Genomic DNA, 22,333 nt, shown 5'->3' with positions numbered 1-22,333 from the left:
GCCGGGAGCGCCGTCGGGCTGAGAAGTGGGGCTGGGGAAGCCATCCCAGGACCGTGAGCTCGGGCCCTACTGTTGTTGCTACAGTGGTTGCCGCACTCTGTCGTGTTGGCGCGTACAGTGGGTGTACCCCCGGCAGGCAACGTACCCTATTTGCAAGCGTTATGTCCGACTTCAACATCATCCGATTGAGTGGAAGATCAATACAACACATCCAAACCCCATCATACCCTCTTAACTGTGGTAACTTCAAAAAAAGCTAAAAGACACAAAATGCGGATTACTGGTTGGCTCTTTCAATCTTTTTCTTCACGGATCACCTTCTTCAGGCGTGAGGGCTGTGGTCTATGTGTCCAGGCAAGATCTGTCTTGTCCGATGTATGGGACCGCCGGCCGTTCGAATACAAGGAAGTCGACATTGTCAAGCCGGAATCCAAGGCCTGGAGAGATCTTTATGATTTTGACGTTCCTGTGGTGAGTTCTTTTCTCACTCGTCGAACCTTCACCTGCATGTGAACGAACACTCAGTAACATCTTTACAGATTCACATCAGCAAGGCTCAAGCCCCAGAAGAAGACCCGAAGCTCTCATCCAAGGCCGTCAAGTTGATGCACCGCTTCACGGTCGAGCAGGTTGAAGCCAAAATGGATCAAGTCGAAAAATCATGAGAGAAGCCAGTCCTATTATTGGCACCTGTCTATGTCGATACCACTGCCTCATTCTCGTTAATAAGATACTGGCTTGTCTTGCTTCCCTTGGCCGCGGGCAATGGTTAGGCTGTCCGCCATCGCAGCTCCCAACAATGTGTAATCCGTTGCGACACTGATCATGTGGAATCCCTTGTCGGCATACTGTTTGGCCTGCTCTCCGTCCGTGCAGAAGATGCCGCACTTCTTGCCCGCCGTTACGGCAGCCCTCAGGGTCCTTTCAATCGCCTCATCCAGCTCCGGGTCCATTTTCCCCTCGATGATGGGGTGGCCAATATTGTTACCCAAGTCAAAAGGTCCAATGAAGATGACATCCACAAGCAGAGCTATCTCTTCAACCGAGTTCAAAGCTTCCTGCGTCTCGATCTGCACCATAGTCAAGAGGCTCCCGTTCGCTTGCTGGAGATATTCGGTGAAGGTTGGCATGGGGTTGAAGTTTTGCATGGCAATGGGCGATCCAAACCCTCTCTTGCCTTCTGGGGGGAACTTTGCTGCGGTAACCAAGTTCTTGACATCCTCCACTGTCCTGATGAGCGGTGCAAGGATCTATAACCCGTCAGTCATTGGTTCACGTCTAATACAGTGATGCACTTACTCCATGAGCACCGCTGTCCAACGCTCCTGTATAAGGGATATATATCATTAACTGTCCAAACTGGCAAGACGATTTGAACGGCACTCACGCTTGACCATCCACGGCTGAAGGTCTGGGATTCGGACAATGGGAGAAACACCCAGGGCAGCAATGGCCGGAACTGCTTCATGCATCGCAGCATCTGACCAGTATCATTCAGCTCAACAAGCCCCATTATTTACCCACCATGTCCCCGGTTACCTACCGTTAATGTTGCCATGCTCGCAGTCCACCATCACCCAATCAGCCCCTGATCGAGCGAGAATCCTCGAGATATTAGCACCAGGGAGCATTTGCCAGACACCCATAGCAGGGCGGCTCTCCTGGGAGAATATTTGCTTCAACGGATTGGCCGTCAGCATCTTGGAAGTTGGGTTACCGGAAGACATTGCACGAATTTGATAAGCCGGGATAGCAAAAGGAGGTTTGTTCAATGCAATGATATGAGGTCTCAAGAATCTTGAAGTACGAAGGAAAGAGTAGGTACGTCGAGTCATCGGAGACATATGTAGGTGGAAGCTCAGACTAAGTAATCCCGAAGGCTTTCGGGCGAATCCAATGACGCTTTGAAATCCAAGATACACTATAACATGCAGCTCTGAACCGATACCCGGGCGCCAAAAGCTCGAGGGCGTCTGAAACGACCTGACAGCAGATGGCGAGAGAAGGCGCCGAGTGCGTCAGTGGAGATATTCACCAGCTGGCCAGTTGGTGCACCTTCGGGAGATGTTCGTCCCCCCGCGTTCGTCTAAGAGATCGGGCGGGGTTACCTACCATTGCGGGGTTAGCGGTTGTTATGCCCTCCGCATTCGGTTCTACCTAGGTAGGCTGTCCTGTCTGCCACGAGAGTTCTCGCTGGTCACGGTATACAAGATGTAACTGTCATCAGAGTGTTGAGGATCATCGAGCAGGGGACAGGCAGGCTGAGATGGTTTTAATTCCATCCGTAGAACTCTCACAAGCAACACGTGAACGTTGACAGCTGCATCTTGCCCCTGCTTTACTTGTAAGCTCCCACGTAATTTAAATAAGGCCCTTGGAGACTGCCGCGAACCAGTATGAGAAGATTAAGAGAGAGAAAGCTCTGTGCTCCTGCTAGTAAAGGCATATGATGATCAAGGCCACTATTCAAGGAGGAGCTGAGAGTATATGGTGGTTGACAACCTGACCTCACCCCAAAATGGATAGAAGTAAACAAAGCAACACCCGCAAAGGAAAAGGGGTTAACCAACCAGGCGTGCACCAGATTTTGCGGCAGGCAATTAAGTGGAGAACGGGTCCGCTTGAGAAGCTCCAACCTCGCTCCACTGACAGTCTGCTGCCGTGAGCCGTCGTCCGTCAGTGTGATCTTGGCTTGGCGATTCTATCAAAAGAGAAGCTCCAGCTTCATGGCGACGTTCTTGACCTTGTCCCATCCCCCACGATTTGTTCACCCATCCCAATCCCTCAAGCATTACGTATCCACTTCTTCGTCTTTGACGCGGCGCGCCGACGTACCTGTTCCTCTTTCGCGATCATTAGTTCGAACGAGAAAACGAAAAGAAAAACATCAATAACGACGAAACCCAATTGCACTTTTGAGAACCGACGAACGACGACGAACTACCTAAATCACACGAAGTGAACAAGCTGCCCTCGAGTTGAACCGACGGACGACTTTGTATCTTGCGACTGCATACGTACCCCCTCACTCGAATCAATACTCCTTCGAGTTTGAACTTGGGCTTTAGGAATTAGCTTTAAGCATCTGTCACGGCGGTCTTGGGCCCGCGCATCGCTGCCAGTACCTACCGAACAACACGTCGCAAAACACAAATAACACCCAATTCCATCATTCATCATGTCGGCGGGCTTGGTAAATTCGTATCTTAACAGTTGGTCTTCCCCTTTCCGTCCTAAACGCCTTTTGCTTTCACCAGGCGCAAGAGCGATTGGTCATGGCATCTCAGGCTTCAAGAACAACAAGAGACCGGAAAAGCTAACAGATCTATTTCCACTTACTTCAGAAAGGGTCTGCATAATCACAGTCGATGGCCGCACCCTAGTAGGCACACTTATCTCGGTGGACATGAGCACGAATGTGGTCAGTACCAATCCAATCCCCTCCCGTTAACTTCCCCGTCCCGCGTTTACCTTCGGCTTGTCTTCTTACCTTCCCATGCCTCGGCAAATATATCAACCAAGCTAACAACACCCCACGAATAAAAGTTCCTACAAAGAGCAGTAGAACGAGTCATCCGCTCCCCCGACGACGACGAACCCTCGGCCGAGATCGAGCTGGGAACGCACATGATCCGCGGTGACACGGTCTGCCTGGTCGGGCTGGTGGACGAGCCGCTGGACGCGAGCATAGACTGGACCAAAGTCAAGGGGTCGACGATCGGGACGACGAAGCATTGAGAATATATCATCACGAAAATACATCACGGCTCGGTCCTGCAACTGCTCGTGCGTTATGGGCGCGCTGTGGATAAAGGGTTCAGTTGGTCCGGTGCGCACTTCTGCGTGGGCCGTGGTATCACGTTTCCGAAATTTTTAGAAAGAGGAGGCAGGAGAGGGAGACGAGAGAAAAGATCAAGCGAGAGGTATGTGGTGGGCGCAGATACTTCACACATAAAAGGGCAACACAGGTGGGTGGTGGGCGTGGGCATAAGATTCGGTTGCATCATCATCAAGGGTGGGTGGGCATTTGGCACGCGGAGCTACACAGGTTTTTTCTTTTCTTTTCCCACAATTTGGTATGCCCAATCGATGACTCTTTTTTTCCCCTGTGTATTTCCCTGTTCAGACCCTATGCTGACACATTGAGGGAAGAAGAAAAACTAGACAAGGCGAATATTGAATTTCAGATACCCCCAGATTTTAAAGACTCCCCGTGGAATAGGTTCGCTTCTCATACACAAAAAGAAGAAGAGAAAAGCAATGCTATCCAGCAGATTTTAACCAAATAGCCTATCCATCAAGATGGCGGCAAACTTCTCGTCGCCGGGCGTCTTGACCATCCTGTTGATCCTGTTGCCCTTGTTCACGCTCAGCCAGCCCATGTCGTCTCCGGGGACCTCGTCGAAGGTGGTCGCATCCAGAGGGTCCGACGGGTGCGTCTCCACCTTGCTTGACTCCTCACCCGGCTTCGCCCTCTGTCGCCTGTCGACCACGTGCATGCCCCTGGTCCACTGGCCGGAGGTCTCGATTCTGATATCCTCCGGCTTTGGTACGGGTGTCCATGCAGGATCGTCCTGAGTCAGCATGTACCAAATGCACGACGGGTCGTGAAGGGACAGGTCGGGCTCGCTGCCGTCGCCGAGCATGGTTTCGACCTTGTTGAAGATACCCGTCATGAAGGTTTCGATCCACAGCGCAAGCGGGCTGCCAGACTGGGTAATGGGCTGGATGGTCTTGTAGAAGTAGTTCTTCCTCAGCGCGAGTGGGGTGGTGATGTCGAGAGGGAAGAGGGTCAGCTTGAGCTGCTTGGAAAGCTTGGCGGGGTAAGGAGGCAAGACCGATTTGCCGTGGATGACGGGGGGCATGGTCGAGGCCGGGTTGGGCGAGGTCAGGGCGTAGACGCGGGCGGCGGCAACGGTGTCGGCGTAGCAGTTAAACTCGGCGACGGGGGTCACGTTGCCCTCGACGTTGACGGCACCGCCCATGATAACAAGCTCCTTGACGCGCAGGAAGGTCTCGGGGTCGTCAGCAGCGGCCAGAGCCACGTTTGTCAGGGGACCAACGGCGACGACAGTGACGGTGTTCTCTGGCGACTCCTTCAGGATACGGAGGATCTCCTTGTGCGCCGGCTGCTTGCTGGGGGTGAAGTACTTTGAGTACGAAGGGGGCTCGACATTGGCACCCTGAGGCTCTTCGTCGCTAAACAGAGAGCGCCAGGTGTCGGCGGGGGAAAGATGGGGTTGCTGGGACGATGGTCAGGCAACGGGACACGATGGCTGGAAACGCAAGCAGTTATAGGAGCTCACATACCTTCTCGTGGACGCCATGGAGACCATCAGTGCCATCTGCAATTTGTCAACCACTCTGCTCTTGTTTGGGAGATGGGGAATCTCGGATGGTCTTACGGAAGTGGTCGGCCGCAAGGATCTCATCCTCCAGCGCATGCTCCGGGCCAACGGCAACAATGGGCTTATAAGCGTCGAGGGCACCGAAGCCGCGGGTGCTCTTGCCCGTCTCCTCGCGCCACTTCATCTCCTTTTCCAGCACATGGAACAGTGCTACGACGTTACGGAGACAGCTGTGGGACGGGGGAAAAAAGAACTTGAGGTTAGACAAAAGCTGCCGCTACCCGGGATTCAAACATGCCCAACCATGACATACCTCTGAAGCGGAACGTTGCCGTAAGTGACGGAGATCATGGCAAGCTCAAGCTCCTCGGGCGAGGCGCTGAGGGCGAGAAGCAGAGCCAGGACATCGTCGACCCCGGGGTCGGTGTCAAGAATAATACGTTGCTTGGGAGCCATTGTGATTTTAGCTGTGAAAACACTTTTAGTTGTTGGAACTTCTTAAGTTTTCCATTGAAAGTTTAATAGAGGAAAGAATTAATAACGGGGTGATGTCGAGCGGTTTACCTCTGCGGGTAGTGTAAGTGTATGCCCACGTGTGACGTCTTGAAGCAGCTCAGTCCAGTTTCCACCAAAAGGCCAGGTAGGTACCTACTAGAATAATGGGCAGGATTATATATGCACCGGGTATGAAAGGGAAAAAATATAGAAGTAGAAAAAGCGAGACTGCTTCTAAGAAAAGAGAGACTTTTGAGAGTGAAGTTGAAGTCAAGATAAGCACCAGGCTATGAAAAGCGCTTTTCGAAACCTCAGTCCGATCCGACGCGGGGTTCAACAAGCCCGAGTCTTGGGGTCGTTAGTCTAGTACCGGCTCCAAGATTCGCTGTGATAGGAAGGCGGGACGGTCATCGCAAGTACCCCCCTTGTAGAATGACAATACAAAAGGTACATGTCATCAGATCCGCTAAAGTGACCCAGTTGTTCTTTTCTTTCCCAGGCATCCATCCAGGTTTTGCTTAACGCCGTAGGGGTGCAGACTGCAGAGCCTCCCCTCCCATGTCCGACCTGTTGGTAACTGCGCCGAACCCCGTCTCTTACCGTGGCCCGGTTTTGAACGGCCTGACGGCTCCCGCCGCCCGCTGCCATGGAGTGGACGGACCTCGACCTCTACCCCCGCTGCCGGCCGGTTCCAGGTTCCAAGACGGTGGGGCTCCGGGCACAAACAGCCGGCGGTCACTGCGGTGGGGCTGACTTTGGTTCACCAAGTGGAAGTTGCGTTGCACATTGGCAGTGAGCCAGATGATGGCTTGGTCACCATACGTAACGTGTTTGTCCAACCAAGACGGAGGCAATACAGTCAGTCCGGCTTGCGAGTGACTGCATTTGAAGGTTGAGTCACGTCTTGCAGGCGGGTATAATCTATAAACAAGATGCGACACTCAACGGTAATCTGTAAATTGCTTGGTGATGACAAATGCGTATAAAATCTGACCACGCTCACGTTTCAGTTCCCGAGTCCCCTATGCCACGAAGGTTACGAACAAGGTAGCCTTAATACGTATATATGCCGAAGACACGGTCACAATGAGACACCAAAAATTGAAATGTTCAACTGCCCGACCATGCAGTTGTACCATTGCTGCGTTGAACATGCACGCCGTCGCCAGCAGACTCGCAACTTGGAACGTGGAACTTGAAATAAGATTATAAAATGCTTCCGCATCTCTGGACTTTCGCTGCATCTACTTTTGCTTCATGCGAAGAATCAAGGCCGAGACAAAGTATGACCTGGGCTCACGGGAAACGGAACACGAAACATCTCAGACTGACCACATCCCTCCTTTTCGGAAGAGCAAGTCTTGTCTTGAAAGCTGGAGCGACATAAGGTCACGTGATTGCGCACCTCCAAGGTCCTCACCACCCGCAGGGGTGTCGACCTCCTGGCTTGCAGCCCGCAGGACCTGTCCCTGCCGGCACCTATCTCCGCGCAACACGGTGGCGGGCCAATGAACGGCGCAAAAAGAGCCTCTAACATCTGAACACCTTTCACCTGCGGCATCCACCCACCATACAAGGTCCCTCGACCGACTTCGTTTCCAGACCCAGACGAGGCCATCATTTTTCTCTCTCTTCCCCAACCCGTCCGTCCACCAACAACCGTTTAATCCTCCACTTTCTACCATATCCTTCGTTTCTCCGTCTAACCATTTGGTGCGGAAAGGCAGATATAAGGTTTAACTATCTACCTTGCCTTGTAATCATCTTCGTTACCCCTCGACGTAGCGGCGGATTTTAGGTGGCACTTCCTCCTATCTCGACATCGCCAGCTCGGATCACCCAGCCCTTATCCCCGACCCCAAAACGGACATTTAAAAGGGTCTCCGATCTACCAGCTTCCCCAATTCCCCCCACAGAAGCTCCGGTATAAAGCTACGATCATCGCTTGAACGCCACCGGTCCCTCCCAGCAACCTCGAAGCTTACCACCTACCCGTCCGACCCAGCGTTGCGCGCTTTCATCCCACACACCGCGACTTTTACATCCCCTCTCTAATCATGGGCATCTCGTTCTCTACCTTGGCCGGATGGGTCGCCGTCCTCTCCGTTTTCGGCTTCTACTACCACTACACCCAAAACCAAGGCCAGCCGAAGAAGAAGGGGCTTGCGAGCAAGCCCTCGCAGCGACAGAGGTTGGAGGAGAAGCAGCCAGAGACACGCAAGGAGCCCAAAGAGAAGGCCAAGAAACAACGAACAGAAACACCAGCCAAGATCGCCGAGGAGCCAGAGAAGGCACAGAAGCCCAAGCAAAAGGCTGCCAAGCAAAAGGCTGCCCCTGCTCCCAAAGCTGCGCCCAAGGCTGCTCCCAAGGCTGCTCCCAAGGCTGCTCCTGTGCCTACCACCACCACCAAGCCCGCAAGCTACAGCTCGGATGAGGATGATGATATTGACAACCGCGAGTTTGCCCGCCAGTTCGCCAGCATCAAGCAGGGCACCGTGCTCAGCACCAAGAAGCAGGACGAGAAGCGTCAAAAGTCGGTGAAGCAGTCCCGTGCCCTCGAGCGTGAGGTCCAGGCCGAGCCCCAACAGGCTGCCGCCAAGGGTGTTTCTGCCCCCTCTTCCACCGCCGGCGTCGATGCCGATGACGATGAGTCCTCGGTCGCCTCCTTGGAGGTCAAGGCCCAGGACGCCGGTGACGTTAGCGACATGCTCGAACCCACGACCACAGGCCCTTCAGTCCTCCGTCTCACCGATACCGATAAGGTGAAGCAGAAGAAGGCGAAGAAGGAGAAGCCTCTGGAGAAGGTCGAGACCAAGAAGCAACGCCAGAACCGCAAGAAGGCCGAGGCTGAGAAGGCTGCCCGCGAGGACGCCGAGAAGGAGCGCCAGAAGCTGCTTGAGAAACAGAGGAGGGAGGCCCGCATCGCCGAAGGCCGTGCTGCCAAGGATGGCTCTGCATTCATGGCCGCCCAGGCTGCCGCGTCGTCTGCTTGGACTGGCAATGGCGCCAAGGGTAGCTCCCAGAGCGATAGCGGCGCTGAGAACAACGGCTTTGTCTCTGTTGAGCCCCTTGATACCTTCAGCAGCAACACTCCCGCTGCCGCCCAGCCTGCCAAGGCCCCTACCACCGAGGCCAAGAAGCCCCAGACCTGGATGTCCTCCCTCCCCACTGAGGAGGAGCAGATGCAGCTCCTCCGTGACGAGGAGGCCTGGAACACCGTCCAGACCAAGAAGTCAAAGTCCAAGAAGAACAAGGCCTCTGCCACTGATAGTGCCAATGAGTCCGAGTCCGCGGCGGCCAAGCCCCAAGAGGCTTTTACCCCGGTTGCCACCAAGCCTCAGGCTGTTAACGGCAACAAGTCCAAGATTGTCTACCAACAGTCTTCCTTTGCTGCCCTGAGCCCGAAGGAGGAGGAGGGCGAACCTGAGCTCGTCGAGACGGAGTGGGACGTCTAAACCTGATCAGTCAGTGTTCTGGGTATGCGACCATTGGTACGAAAAGGGGGGAAACGGATTGAGGGGGTTAATAAGCTCTATCACTAATCAACATGTGCTATTTGCGTCATTGGGGTGGATGTGCGAAGGAGGATGACGAGGATGAGGAGGGTACTCGTGTTATGTGTTCACGTCGCGGAGTTGATCTGCTTTATCATTTGATCATGGGGTTTGCTGCCATTTATACAAGACAAAACGTTTGGCTTTTCAGAAGGAATCGCGTGGGCTGGGCGAGGAGTCTTATGTATGTATATTAACGTCTTTTAAAAAAAGGATGCCATGCGACGGGAGTAGATCTTGGCCATACCCTGCTTTTCCGCATGTGCCTTCCTCGCCTGTGTGCTGGTTCTTTGATCTAGGAGGTTGGGGTAGTTGAAATCAACTTGGCGACAACAGTTAGTAGAACTTGGACAATACCTATTCTAGTAATCCAAATACCTGCCTCTAAGAATTCGAGTTTCGTGATGATACAAGGATGTCATTCCCCTCACGGCCTGACAATGGCGATTATGTCTTTCTCACGGCGCTTTGTTTGAAGTACGGGTACGTCTTCCACTTTATAATCCCGCCTGTCGAGCTTCGAGCAATTCCATCCCCATTGACGATCCTCGCTTATTCTCGGCGAGGGTTTCGACCAATGTGCCGATTGGACCTTGCACGGAGAGACGGGTAACCGGCAATGGATCGAAACAATTTGGACATCATCTTTGAAACCGAGCCAACGAGCCATTCGGCCAAAACCTTGATGAATGTACCGCTCTCCAACGCTGCCGCTCTTCAAGCATCAAGAACCCCTCCTATGATGGCGGGATATGTTTGGTAATTGAAGCTCGGCACGTACGTGTAGTGTAGCCCTGGTTCAAAACGCATCGACATCCAACAAGAAGGAACACCAACAAGCCAACAACCGAGACCGTCAAAATCTCAGCAGGCGAGAATTGGTGGCATGGGGGTCTCTGACCCTTTGTAAATATATCCGCTGTTGGCTTCGCTCGCTTTGCTAATTTCGTACATATCATGGACTGGGATCAGCCAGTCATGACTAGGTACAGTAGAACTGAATCCTTCGATAGCTTTTCCATAGTATCTATCATACGGCATGTGAAATTGTGACACTTTGCAATCAATCAATTGGGACAATTGAAGACAATGAATCAACGAAGGAGCATATGCCTGACAAGATTACGCCGAACGTATTCGTGTATGTATGTACAATGAAATCGCCCCCCGTCGATAATGACGTTGTCTTTGGGTTTTTCAACGAACCCACGCTCCCAGTCAGTCGGCGGCATCAGTCATTTCAGGGCCCCCTTTATGGACACTAACAACTGAAGACTCGGAGAATACCTACACTACACGTGCCGTTAGATCTGGGTTCCATGGTGAGTGAGATGCCCCCGAGATTAAGAGATTGGAGATTGCCTTTTATTGACCAAATACAAAAAGGAACCCGGCAAAGCGAAGAGGCGTGCCGGTCATGTCGTTCCCACTCGCTCGCTGCACAAGAAAGATCACCCACCCAAATTGCGTGGAACACTTCGATGCATGTTTCCTCGGCAGCGCCAGGCTGTGCACGGCCAAGCGTTGTCTTGGCGGTGCCACGGTGCCTGGCCTCGTCGCGGATTGTGGGGTATGGAATCTTAATGGTTCCAATTGGCTGGACGCAACTTTTGACGGGGTTCGGCTTGGGGCGCCTGTGGATCCGTCCAGCCGTCCAGCCGTCCACACTCACCCCCCCTGGTGCGTCCGTGGTGGTCCCTTCGTTCAACTTCTTCCTTTCCCTTTTGGCTGGCTGGCTGGCTGCAGTGCTCCCCGACCTCCGGTGCGCGCTCCCTCCTGCCACACAATCATTCTCATACACCCCTGGTTTGTTCGCCAAGCCCCTGGGTTCCCACTCATGGTTGGACAGGGAAACGGGTTTCATCCAAGCCCGCCTCGTTCCATCAGCTTTTGGTCGCAAATTGGGATTGGGAACAAAGTCCCTGACTGTCGTCGATGGTGTAACTGGCCCCCCCATTCTTTTGCCCACCCGCCTCATCAGATCCCATCTCCATGGTTCATTGACTCCATTCCCTTCTCCCTCCCGTTTCGTTTCCAATCTTACCGCGCATTCTCTTGTATGATTGTTACCGAACGGACTGGAAAGTAAAGAGGTCCCGTCATTACTTCCACATTTCCTCCACTTGCATCTACCTAACGTTGGCTGCGAGTTCCGATCTTGGCTCCCGCGATTCTCTTTCCACTTATTCTTCCATTTCTGTTTTTATAAGCGACCGGCCTAGTTCGCTCTACCTAGCCATCTGCATTTCGCCCCCTTTTGTGCTCCAAGGTCTGGGCAATTGGCAATCAAGCAATCAATCTTGTGCAGCTCTCTCTGCCTCGCTACCTGGACAACTAACAGCGTATACATTTGCATGTACACTCGGGTTTTTCTGTATCCGCGCAACAGTCTTCACCAACCACTTGTACGTTAACGTGAGTACGCCGGGCAGCAGAACCTTGACGGTCCCCCCTGCCAATGCCCGGGTGCGACAACAACGCAACTCTTCACCTCCTCCCGCTGTGATTTGGCAGACGTGGATCCATCAACATCCACAGCATCCTGCGCCATCCATTGCCAACGACGACTGAGCAGGGCACACGACGCACATCTGACCTTCTACAAACATTGGGTTCCTCCTTACCTAACCTACCTGCTTGCCAGTAGGGCCCTGCGGAAGAAGCGAGCCGGCTAGGGTTGTTGGGACTTGGGAAGCGCAAGACAGGCCACCACCCACCACCAAGCCATCGCATTGCCGGTACACCGCAACCACTCGCAACTCCAGCTCACTGGTAGACGAAAGCCAGCTTCCGTTTTCACCCACGCGCCTTGCATCCCCGGATCCTCCGCTACCAGTCTTGTTCTGGCCCTTCAATACTACCCCCTATACCGCCGTCAACAGTTGCCCCCCGAAGAGCAACTTGTCCACATTAACTACCATCACGCTCGTCACGATATCTCATCATTACGATTAATCCACATCCCGAGAGCGGCTTACTCACTAGTGTAGCTTTGCGGACTTTATGAAATACACACAATTGGAAACCCCATCGCGATCTCTGCTATAGTCTCCAACGGCTCCTCCGGACCCCATCAACCGTGACGACGACGACCCCGCTCCCACGAACCAGGGACACCTTGCCGAAACCTCCCACGTTTGGGATATATGGTCTCGGTATATCGATCCGGTAAAAAAAAAATATCTATAAGCAGCAAAAGGAGGACCGACAAAGAGGGAGTGTCAAGGTTGGGAGAGAACGGCCAGCACTGGCCATAGTGCTAGCTGAGGATGTCTATCTGCGTCGCCATCCAGTCGGCCTTGTTCTACTATCTCGCCTGCACCCCATGTCTCCAACTTCGTCATGAACACCGGACACACAAGAAGGCAAAGAAGGAGAGGAAGGAAAAGGCACGGATCATCGCCGAGCAGCCGCACCTATATCGCCATCCGGACCCCTATAATACGAACCCTTACTGGGCCGAGGAGATTCGCATGGGACCATGTCTACCCAAGAAGAACAAACCGAACGATGCCAGCAAGAGTCAGAGTCAGAGGGGCTTGATGTGTGAAAGTCGAGATGGAGTGAGCATAGCAACTGGGAGTACACATGCAATTAGCATGGCGCGGCCGACGACAGCGACGCCAATAACACCGACAACAGAGGAAACCAGCACTAAGCCTGTTGGTTTTGTCCACCCTCCACTCGCAGAAGTAGTAGCAGACCTAGCAACAGACGCGGAGACGGAAACTGTTAGACCAGATACAAGGGGGCCATCCCCTACTTCTGTGGCTCCAGAACAGCATCATGACGATGCTGTTAGTGCCGTACTGAGCAAGACGGCTTCTGCGACCACGGTCGGCACCGACTGGAACATGAAGCGGTATCAGCGCGAGGACGAGGAACTCTGGGGCTACGATGACGAGTCCATCAGGACAAGTTATAAGCTTATGGACGCCATCAAGCAGGCTGGATCGAGCGCTGGTCGCTATGTTGAATCCAAGCTGGGGCTCGAGAAGCAGGTGACGGAGGAGGATAGATACAACTTTTACTTTTCCACCAAGAACCCACCCGTCAACGACTACCATCCCCCGGTTGTCAGCAGCAAGCCGTCGCACAAGAACGCGCGTGCCTGGATGTTGCAGCCCCCGCCTTCCGCCAAGGTAATGGAGGGCAAGGTCCCCGTGACCAGGAGCGCCAGCCTGATGAGCGTTCAATCCAGGAGGACGATGGGCAGCAGCATGTCGATGGAAGGACGGCCATCGCTGGGGAGAATTGTCGGTGACAAGGCTCTCGAGGCTAAGATTCAGCAGCGAACTGCCAATGGAGACGGATATTTGGACCCCGAGTTGTATTCGGTTGCCTCTACCATGTCCCGGGCCATATCTAAGAGAGCCACCAACGGTTCCATGGCACGGAGAACCAGCAGCCGCCTCACCACCAGAAGCCAGGACCTCTCGACGGGCTCTGACGGATCCGACGAGGATAACTCGAGCATCAAAGTGCCAAAGAGGCGGACCACCCGGAGACGCAGCAACCGCAACGTCATGCCCGACAGCGACGAAAACGAGGAGGAGGACGCCTACATCTCCAGGAGCCTGGAGTCACTAAGCAGCACCCACTTCCCTCCCCACGCCGCCCAGAGGCCCAAGCTCCCCACCATCAAGAGCGCCGACGATGGTCGTCTCGCCGCTGAGGATAAGACTTTGTCTTCGTCTCCGAAGGCCAGGCCCACCAGCAGATCCAGCACCAAGCTTGTCCTGCAGGATGCGACTAACTCATCGAGCTCCATGTCTTCTTCCTCTAATAGGATGAACCAGAAGGAGCGCATGATTGGCTCCATTGACAGCGGCCTTGCTCTGCATGCGTAATCGGGCCTCAGGCGGTCTATATGTATGTTAGAGAGTGTGTGTGTCAGGTGGGACAGCTACGGATGGACGAGCAATTCTCCCGTTGTCGCTGCTATCATCGTTCCTGTTGTCATCCAGAACCAAAAGCCTTGCGTTTCATGTGTGTATTTCCTCTCCGTTGTACGGTTATCCTAACGCACACGGGCTCACTCGCCTTCATAAACCCGGGGCGCTTTCAAGTCAAGTCAAGTTTTTTAAAGTCTAGCATAGCCATGCCATTATCGTTTGTTTTTCTCTTACTGCTCTTTCGTGCCTTTGTTTTCTTTTCTTTGCGAGTCCCATCCGTGTACACAGAGAGCATTACCATAGCATGATTGGCACGCGTACGTGTCTATTCACCTACCTACTTACCTACCTACCTATCTTTGTTGTTCATTCAAGATACTTTGCATGGGAAGAAAAAAGGGTGTCGCTCTTTGTGGTTGCTGTTGCGGTTGTTGTGGTTTTCTTTTTAGACAGACAGAGGTTCCGACTCCATGGAATTGGAATCATCTATTTTGGTTGATCAACAAACCAACATGTCATGTCGGTCGGTGTCAGGCGTTTCAGGGGTTGAGGGAAAGGGAAGGAAAGATAAGGGAAGGAAGCAGGGACTCGGAAGGTGTTGAGATTGAACTGTGGCTGAGAAGCCTGCCTGACTGGAGACAGCTTTCTGTACCCAGACAGGCAGGCAGCCAAGCAGCCAAGACAGCAATTGACAACAATTGGATTCCATTGACCGGTGCCTGAAATACTGTGACATCTTTTGAAGTTACCTTACCTGAAGCAATCGCTGATGTACTCTTAAAAGTAAGGATGAGAACGGGTGCAGTAAACAAGTTTATTGTAGGCCCAGGGTGTTCCTTTTTTACTATTGTCTCCCTGGTTGTGACTCCTTAATTCTCACCAGCTCCTTCTTGTTCGTAACTTTCGTTTCTGCGACAATTGAAGGTTGCGGTTGCCTCTTTTAAGCTCTTTGGTGGCGACGGGATGCGTCCCTCCCTCCTTCCTTCCTCCCTCTACCCAATTTGTCTCCTATCCGTCCGACCTCGCCCACCTCACGTAACCAGTATGCAACTTCCTTCGTTACCATCAATTTCCCACGAACACAGGAGAGCCACCGCCTCCCGACTCTGAACCCTGATCTGTCCCGGCTTGGGCACCCGACTTCAGCTTCCGACTCACACACCCCAAATCAACCTTCACCAGCATCTTTCCCCGTCTTCCACTTTTCTCAGCCTCTCGCCAGAGAAGTTCGTCGTCACATGTGTCTCTCGTTAACGGCTGTGATATCCCGATAGCAACGCCAATAAAACCCAGACCTCTATTACACAATGGTAATTGTCCGCCTCCTACCCCATTCCGGGAACGGCCCGTCATCATCCCTTCCACTTGCTTTGGTGAACAATCCCTGGAAATCTGGCATCAAGTCTGGGTCATCGTACGCACAGAACTCCTCTGGTACCTGAAACCGCCCGACCCGTTTGAAGACATCTTCTTTTTTTCCACTATCATCCAGCCGCTCCAGAATCAAGCCCACGGCGGACGGTCGTTCCGAGTCATAGATGACAGGGAGATAAAACCAAAGTCCTCTGCCCAAAGGGATATCCCGCTCCGTGATCAGATCCAGGTTATAACTAACAGCGGTCCCGGATTTCAAGAAGCCGTCATCAGGAGTCCAAACCAGATGGCCGTCCATCCGGTCCCTGTCGACGGGTCTTCGCCGACCTCCATCGTATCGCTATCGAGAAGGTGAGCCCGGATACACAACGATCTGCCCTTCACCGCTCCAAACGGGCAGCTTTCGTCGACAAGCTTGGCCTTGGCTTCTAGAACCTCAATGAGGACCTGTTTCTTCTCCTTGTCATCATGACTCGAAGGAAACTCGGGCTCGACGGCTCCGGAAATGGAAGCCCAAGACCAGCTGGGGGGACCGCTGAGCTCCGTGAGGTCAACAACCGTGCCACTACTTACTCTTCTCCAAAGCAATTGTCGGACAAAATCGCTTTGCCAGAGACCGGCAATGTACTGAGAGTCAATCATGTGGTTGGCTAAGTTCTCTGTCACGCCGGATATGGCCACCAGTCTGTCACGGGCGGGAAAGGACAGTTCGAGTCTCGAGTATTCCTTCAGCGCGCGATTCCAAATGACAAGGGCGTCGACAGTACTGCTATCTTTGTCTGCTCCCCCGGGAACATCATGTGCGTCTACCCGTGGTAGTAGCTCGCCACCACCTTGTTTGAGTGTGTTGTCCGGCAATGTATTTCTGTACCAGCCAGTTCCCTTATACCAGCCGCAGTTGGCAATCACAAAGGGTATCGTCGTGGTCCAAAGCATGGGGCAACCCCAGGGGAAAACTCTCGGAGGCCCGAAGTTCGTGGCACTCCCAATACAGCTGGTTCGAGCAACAATGTATGATGCGAGGAGAAAGCATCCGCTCTTGGTAGACCCAGGCCCGCTTGTACAGCGGGGCAAGGGTAACGGTCTTGGGAAACCGCTGAGTATTGCTTGCGGCGTAGTAGTTGCCGGAAAGCTGCTCCCAGTCGACATGAAGGCGGAGAGGACGGACGGCTGAGGGATCGCGATCGAAGAAACAGCCCTGTGTCTCTTCCTTTGCGTCTGCCGCAGCAATGTTACAGTACGAGTTCGTGTAGACTGCGTTCATGTTGGCAGACTCGCGACGCCAATCCTCCTCAGAGTCTTGGATGATGCAGATTGAGTCGATCCAAATGTATCGGAGGCCAAGGCGCCTAGTCGCTTCCAATGCGTCTTGGAAAACCCGGGGCAACGCTGCCAGAAAAATTTCCTTCGTTAGCTCCAGAAGATTGTCCTTGAGAAGCTTAAATGGCGGATGAGAAGACCAGCAGTGGCTCAGCGTTGCGTAAGGCTCCCGTGGGGTATCTACAGTTACCACAAGGAGCCGAGGTGGATGAACAAGAGCATCATCGCCAATGCCAGACCCCACGCCGATCACTCTCGTGGGAAGTGGTGGTGGGATGGAGGAAGAGTTATGTGCAGAAGGATTGCATGCCTGATGGCTTGATACACAGGTAGTCGCCCACTTGGCCGCTAGTTGCCAACTGAGATCGGAACCGGTGTTAGAGTCGAAGGGGCCGGGATTTCCGACGGCTTCGTCTACATGCCGTAGTCTCTCCGCTTCAACTTTATACGTTCGGTTCCGGCCTTTACCCGTGGGCGATATGTCGGCATCAGGGTCTGCACATGGTACATGATTAGTAGGTTTTTGCGAACGTTAAATCTCATATGGGTTGGTGTAGTTACTACCTACGTTTCTCGGTTATGAGCGTGAACTTGCTCATCAGCAGACGCCGGGGTCCATATGTATCCCCTTTATCATACTGCACCTGGAAATAGGCCTCGCAATGCTTTGGCAGGCCCGGGGGTGACAGCCGGAATCGTCTAACAACAGTGACGCGCTTCAGGGTCGGGTTTTCTTTGAGTACTCCGTCGAGCGTTCCTCGACGGCCGCATCTGAGAAAGTTCTGACAGACAGGGCAAGTGCTGTCAAATATGCTCACCTTCAAACGATCCCGGTCATCGGTGTCATCGGTTACCTCTAGCTCCGTGAAGACTGATCTGGTCCAGTATTCGGTGTTCTCTCGGCACGTTCCCGTACGTAGTTCGCCGGTTGCGGGGTCCGTCACCGTTTGTGACGTTCCTTCCTCACCGGCCACCACACGCTCATGGGTAATTTTGACGGAGCCATCATCACACGCCGCCGCGTGTTGGTCGACCAAACATTGGCAGGCCGAGCACAGCGCGTCATTGTCTGTAGTGTATGCGGCGGAATCCCATTCACTAGAGATACTTTGCCATAATTCCTTAGCAGCTGCGAGTGATACCACGGATTTCGTGCTGATGTGTATGTATGGTTGAATGGAAACTTGGAACGCACCTCATTTTTCATTTTGGACCGATGTTATGTTATGTCATATTTGCATTGCGAAGAATGCAGAAAAAACGAGAGAAGAGATATCTATATTGCACTGTTTCTGACACGATGGCAGTCTAATTATAGCGGAGAAGACTGGCCCGGAACGAGAAGAAAATACGCAATAGATACCTAAATGAAATATGTTCTGGAAAGCGGCACACGTCCGTCAGCACTAACACACCATTCAGCGGTCGAGTTGGTGTAAGGCTTGACGAGTGAGTCCTTTCTTTTTTTTTTTTTTTTTTTTTTGAGTATATGTGTCTTGAAGTAAAAGAAAAGGAGGAAAAGACAGAGGTCGCTTCGGCAAAATCAAGACATTATAAAAAGGGAAGCTCTATCCGCACGTGGAGAAAACTCTATTCGTACGTGGATCCACTTTAGGTTTGTTTTCAAAGCCTACCTTATAAGAACGGTAACAGCATTCTATAGTAGGAAGTGAAAAGAGTACTGGAATTTTTAGTGTTTTTCAACGGATTTTTTTAATATTTGCAGAGCAGCCCCCGAGCGAGCCTGTCAGTAATCGTTAACAGTGTGTCACTGACCTTCTTCTTCATGCTAGAGTGTACGAGCGTACTGCAACGTCAAAATAATGGTTACATCGATGTATGGGTATTATAACTGTAGCAGAATGGGGTATTTAAGCAAAACGTAAGAAAGGATCTCAAACATGGGGGGGATTTGAGGCGCGCGACGGCCGGTTTGGACTGTTCCTAGGAAGGTGGATGGGTGAAACGAATGAATGCAATTTATGTTCATCCATCCTCTTCACGTCCCTCTCACGCCTTACGTGTGCCACCTGACCTTCTCACCTCACCTCACCCCCGCCGGAATCTCCGGCACCTCCGGCACGTCCGACCTCCCCGTACCACCCGAGCCATGGCTCCCACTACTCCCCGCGCTGCCCGGGGGCGGCGCAATCGTCGGCGGTCTCGGACCCTTGTAGCTCAGCGCCGGGATCGTCAATCCGTACCCTTCCGTGCGTCCCTCGGGGTTATGCTGATCGATCTCAATGCGAATGCATACGTCCAGACTACCGTCGCTTCCTGTGCCGTGCTCGGCCGGGTCGGCGGCTTTGTGCTTGGTGCCCGCGTTGACTTCGCCTTTGCCGAGCGCGTAGCGGCCATCCTTGTGGCCGGGGAAGGTGCCGCCAGGGGTGGAATTTGGGGGCGGAGAAGAAGAAGCGTGGAAGCCGTTACCGTTACCGTTGCCGTTTTGGTCGTGGCCATGGCCATGGGCGCCGTTGTTGGGGGAGTTTTCGGTGATGACAGCAAAGTTGCGGCTAGGCATGGTGACCTTGTTGTGCTTAGCGGTTTTGACGCTGTCGCCGGGGTCTTTGTCGAACATCTTGAGGAGCGTCTCGTCGGTGTCGTGGTCGAGGTGATGGATCCTGTTTCGACGTGCCAGCAGGTTGGCGACGGCCGCCGGGGGTGGTTTGTTCACGATAGCGGAGGAGACGACGTTGACGATGTAGCGGTAGTCCTCTTCTAGCGGGATGTTGAGCTTGGGGTTCGAGTAGAATCTTCCTAGCGCTGCCAGGTGGACGTCGCCGCCTAGGATGGTAACGCGCACCGAGAACTCGGCGGCGATCTGTTGCAACTTGAGGATCAGACCGTTGCGCTCGCGCTTGTGGGTTCTGGCTGTATAGTGATCGTCAAGATCGTCTAGCAGATCAACACTTCCGTCAAAGGAGTTGAAGAAGCTGCCACCGAAGCCCACGCGTTTATTCAACAGCTTTAATGGGCCCATCAAGGGACTGGCAAAGATATTCTCGAGCCATGTCAAGCGCTGTTTGTATGTTAGTGTCTCGGCCCTTTTGGTGTACGAGTTAGATGCCACTTACAGGATATGCGATGGGAATACCCAAAAGGAGAATCAAGTGCTTGTATGGCTTCTCGATTTGTATGGCATGGCTAAGCTCCTGCCTCAAGCGGGAGAAGATAGCCTCATATGTCTCAGTGTAGTTGACTTGATGTCTCGTGCGCTATAAACTGTTAGCCCTCGCAAAAAGTGACTCCCTTGCGTCTCCTCAATGGTTCGCCCACCTCTGTTCGAGCGTCGATACCCAAGAACGCTATCCTGGCACCCAGCTGTGTAAACATATTGTGTGAATGTTCCGAAACGTAGGGCTACGTAAATGTCAGTATCTAATCCGGTTGCTGGCCTAGCACCAGAGAAAAGAAAGTACTTACACCGGGAGAGGGTCCAACAATGTAGTTAGATTCCGTCATGGCCGGGTGAACATAAGCCGCAATCATCTGATTGGGGTCAATACCTTGACCCGCTTCTTTCTCTGTCTTGGGCATTGTGTCCGAGGTATATGTCGAGGCCGGAGGAGGGAGATGATGCTGGAAAAGCATATAGTACTTGTGAGCAATGCCGCCTATTCCGCGGAAAACATCGCATCTCATAAAGTCGTCCACATAAGACCCAAATCCATCAATAATCTGTGTCATGTCAGCGTGACCCAAGCCTTGTTAAAGATGGTGCCAAGGGCACATACATCATGATCATCCCAGATGTTTAGTTGAGGAATCTGGCCGTTCGCAGCTGCAAATGGCTCTGTCCCATACCACCGGATATAGTTGTTCAAGTAGTAATCGTCACACTCGGCCCGGAGGCTCTCGGGGAATGGATAGTGCCTCCGTTTCTTGGGGTTGCTGATGCTAGTCCACCTGCGAAGAGGTCCAGAAACTCGAATGCCGTCGTTATAGATCTGGTCGCCGCCACCGATCCTGTAGCGCTGTTAGCATTCAACACGGCTCGAGAGAATCCACAACCTCTTACATCACATGGAACGGCGCCTCTTGATGACGTCTCATAACGTCGTTCCACAAACACGGGCCGCTCCAGTCCTCCTCATCCGTACCGACACTGAATCCATTGCAGGAGTGGAACATGATCCTCATCGATTCTGTGATGGCCGGCACGAAGAACGAATTCACTTTTGGCTTGGTCTTGCTGGCAAAGACCAGGTAATCTGACAGCCAATACTCCCACTTGGTCTCATAAGGTTCCATCTCCAAGTGCACATCAAACCTCCAGAAAGTGTTGCGCCAATCTGAATAAAGACAGATTGCCTGGCTTTCACTGACTTTGGGTTCGTTGCTGCTGTGACCATTGGCAGCAGCGCCATTACCATTCGCATGACCATTGGCATGAACGTTGCTCACACCGACCATGGCGGCCTTTCTCAAGAACAAGCTCGGCCTGAACGTCTGTTCTCTGCCACCCCCGCGGGTCACAACCAGGACACTGCCAACCCAGTGACTTCCCTCCATGCGGCGATAGTTGATCAAAGGTCCTACCGCAATCTCCTTGTCGTTCGGGACCCTCTCCGGAGCCAATGCGTCGGCCATGCTCTTTTCGCCATTGAGAACCTCCCTGGCTTCTGTAGCGCCTAGAACCACGGGCTTGAACTTTGGGTCGCTTGGAGGGCGAGTGCCAGCTTCCTCGGGCGAGATACGCGACTTGTTGAGGAAATCGGCCAGGTCGTTCACATTGCCTTCGCGCGCGTCCGCTTCACGAGCTATGGAGTGGTGATGGTGATGGCGGGAGGGTTGCTGGGGCTGGGCTCTCTCGGCCTCGTACTTGGCGAAGGCTCGCGACTCTTGATGACGCCATTGGGAGCCGGAGGCGTGAGGATTGCGGTTTTCATCGCGGGGCGCATTGCCCTGCGCTTCGTGAGGGTCCATATCAAACGGATAGGCAGGCGATTATCGCGACGTTGTCGGTTGCAAATGTGAGCAGGTGGTCAAATCGTTTAAAGTATGTATAGGATTTCGCGACCTGGGGTCCCCAATTCATAAAACAAGGAAGGCCCAGCTCCAAGTCCGAGGTACCAGCAACGGATTCGGTAAGGGATCGCAAGGGTTCAGCTCGCCAGATTCGTAGGTCGAGGAGCCGGCGGGGGTCTTGAAGCTGGTCTTTGGCCGACAGGGGACTAAGATGGCCAGTTGGGTGGTTGGAAAAGTAAAAGAGAGGAAAAATAAAAAGTAAAAGGGAAGGAAAAAAAAGCGGTTTGGAAAATCAAAGACCGAAGGAGGGGACGGTCAATCTAAACGAAATTGATGCCATGGGAACAGGGGTCGTGCACAACTCGTTCGACTCGGGCGG

General features: G+C 53.1%; 7 protein-coding genes across 7 annotated transcripts; 4 read left to right on the top strand and 3 right to left on the bottom strand.

The window, feature by feature from the left end:
- Positions 1-212: 212 nt before the first annotated feature.
- Positions 213-665, top strand: SMAC4_02817 (uncharacterized protein; the record flags this gene model as incomplete). Its single annotated transcript, XM_003348272.2, has 2 exons — positions 213-471; positions 540-665. The coding sequence occupies exons 1-2, from the start codon at positions 271-273 to the stop codon at positions 663-665; spliced, it is 327 nt and encodes a 108-aa protein (XP_003348320.1). The 5' UTR covers positions 213-270.
- A 7-nt stretch (positions 666-672) lies between these two features.
- SMAC4_02816 (uncharacterized protein) lies at positions 673-1,944 on the bottom strand. The gene is made up of 4 exons (XM_003348271.3): positions 1,544-1,944; positions 1,388-1,480; positions 1,300-1,325; positions 673-1,250 (listed from the first exon to the last, which is right to left on the bottom strand). The coding sequence occupies exons 1-4, from the start codon at positions 1,842-1,844 to the stop codon at positions 723-725; spliced, it is 948 nt and encodes a 315-aa protein (XP_003348319.2). The 5' UTR covers positions 1,845-1,944; the 3' UTR covers positions 673-722.
- A 726-nt stretch (positions 1,945-2,670) lies between these two features.
- On the top strand, positions 2,671-3,738 carry SMAC4_02815 (uncharacterized protein; the record flags this gene model as incomplete). Its single annotated transcript, XM_024655508.2, has 3 exons — positions 2,671-3,212; positions 3,345-3,421; positions 3,547-3,738. Exons 1-3 carry the CDS (start codon positions 3,179-3,181, stop codon positions 3,736-3,738), a joined length of 303 nt encoding a protein of 100 aa, XP_024511387.1. The 5' UTR covers positions 2,671-3,178.
- A 539-nt stretch (positions 3,739-4,277) lies between these two features.
- SMAC4_02814 (uncharacterized protein) lies at positions 4,278-6,140 on the bottom strand (the record flags this gene model as incomplete). The annotated part of the gene is made up of 4 exons (XM_003348269.2): positions 5,662-6,140; positions 5,406-5,578; positions 5,311-5,345; positions 4,278-5,243 (listed from the first exon to the last, which is right to left on the bottom strand). The coding sequence occupies exons 1-4, from the start codon at positions 5,802-5,804 to the stop codon at positions 4,278-4,280; spliced, it is 1,317 nt and encodes a 438-aa protein (XP_003348317.2). The 5' UTR covers positions 5,805-6,140.
- Positions 6,141-7,399: 1,259 nt separating this feature from the next.
- On the top strand, positions 7,400-9,788 carry SMAC4_02812 (uncharacterized protein). Its single transcript, XM_003348267.2, has one exon. It carries the CDS (start codon positions 7,901-7,903, stop codon positions 9,296-9,298), a length of 1,398 nt encoding a protein of 465 aa, XP_003348315.2. The 5' UTR covers positions 7,400-7,900; the 3' UTR covers positions 9,299-9,788.
- A 2,803-nt stretch (positions 9,789-12,591) lies between these two features.
- On the top strand, positions 12,592-14,862 carry SMAC4_02811 (uncharacterized protein). The gene is made up of 2 exons (XM_003348266.2): positions 12,592-12,919; positions 13,175-14,862. The coding sequence occupies exons 1-2, from the start codon at positions 12,667-12,669 to the stop codon at positions 14,245-14,247; spliced, it is 1,326 nt and encodes a 441-aa protein (XP_003348314.1). The 5' UTR covers positions 12,592-12,666; the 3' UTR covers positions 14,248-14,862.
- A 3,832-nt stretch (positions 14,863-18,694) lies between these two features.
- Positions 18,695-22,227, bottom strand: SMAC4_02810 (uncharacterized protein). The gene is made up of 6 exons (XM_003348265.2): positions 21,005-22,227; positions 20,721-20,952; positions 20,410-20,664; positions 20,263-20,346; positions 20,061-20,201; positions 18,695-20,005 (listed from the first exon to the last, which is right to left on the bottom strand). The coding sequence occupies exons 1-6, from the start codon at positions 21,910-21,912 to the stop codon at positions 19,031-19,033; spliced, it is 2,595 nt and encodes an 864-aa protein (XP_003348313.1). The 5' UTR covers positions 21,913-22,227; the 3' UTR covers positions 18,695-19,030.
- Between the last annotated feature and the right edge of the window lie 106 nt (positions 22,228-22,333).

Source organism: Sordaria macrospora, chromosome 1 (genome assembly GCF_033870435.1).
Source record: "Sordaria macrospora chromosome 1, complete sequence".
In the NCBI taxonomy this organism is placed as follows: Eukaryota; Fungi; Ascomycota; class Sordariomycetes; order Sordariales; family Sordariaceae; genus Sordaria; species Sordaria macrospora.
This window is presented reverse-complemented; position numbering and strand designations above follow the sequence as displayed.

Excerpts from the sequence above, each read along its gene's own strand:
- SMAC4_02816 (XM_003348271.3), bottom strand. The coding sequence starts at position 1,844 with ATGTCTCCGATGACTCGACGTACCTACTCTTTCCTTCGTACTTCAAGA. Across the intron at positions 1,326-1,387 it reads TCAGCCGTGGATGGTCAAGC|GAGCGTTGGACAGCGGTGCT; the intron begins GTGAGTGCCGTT and ends TCCCTTATACAG. Across the intron at positions 1,251-1,299 it reads TGGACAGCGGTGCTCATGGA|ATCCTTGCACCGCTCATCAG; the intron begins GTAAGTGCATCA and ends GACGGGTTATAG.
- SMAC4_02812 (XM_003348267.2), top strand. The coding sequence starts at position 7,901 with ATGGGCATCTCGTTCTCTACCTTGGCCGGATGGGTCGCCGTCCTCTCC.
- SMAC4_02811 (XM_003348266.2), top strand. The coding sequence starts at position 12,667 with ATGTCTATCTGCGTCGCCATCCAGTCGGCCTTGTTCTACTATCTCGCC. Across the intron at positions 12,920-13,174 it reads ACCGAACGATGCCAGCAAGA|AACAGCATCATGACGATGCT; the intron begins GTCAGAGTCAGA and ends CTGTGGCTCCAG.
- SMAC4_02810 (XM_003348265.2), bottom strand. The coding sequence starts at position 21,912 with ATGGACCCTCACGAAGCGCAGGGCAATGCGCCCCGCGATGAAAACCGC. Across the intron at positions 20,347-20,409 it reads TTGTTGGACCCTCTCCCGGT|CCCTACGTTTCGGAACATTC; the intron begins GTAAGTACTTTC and ends ACATTTACGTAG. Across the intron at positions 20,202-20,262 it reads GTATCGACGCTCGAACAGAG|CGCACGAGACATCAAGTCAA; the intron begins GTGGGCGAACCA and ends AACAGTTTATAG.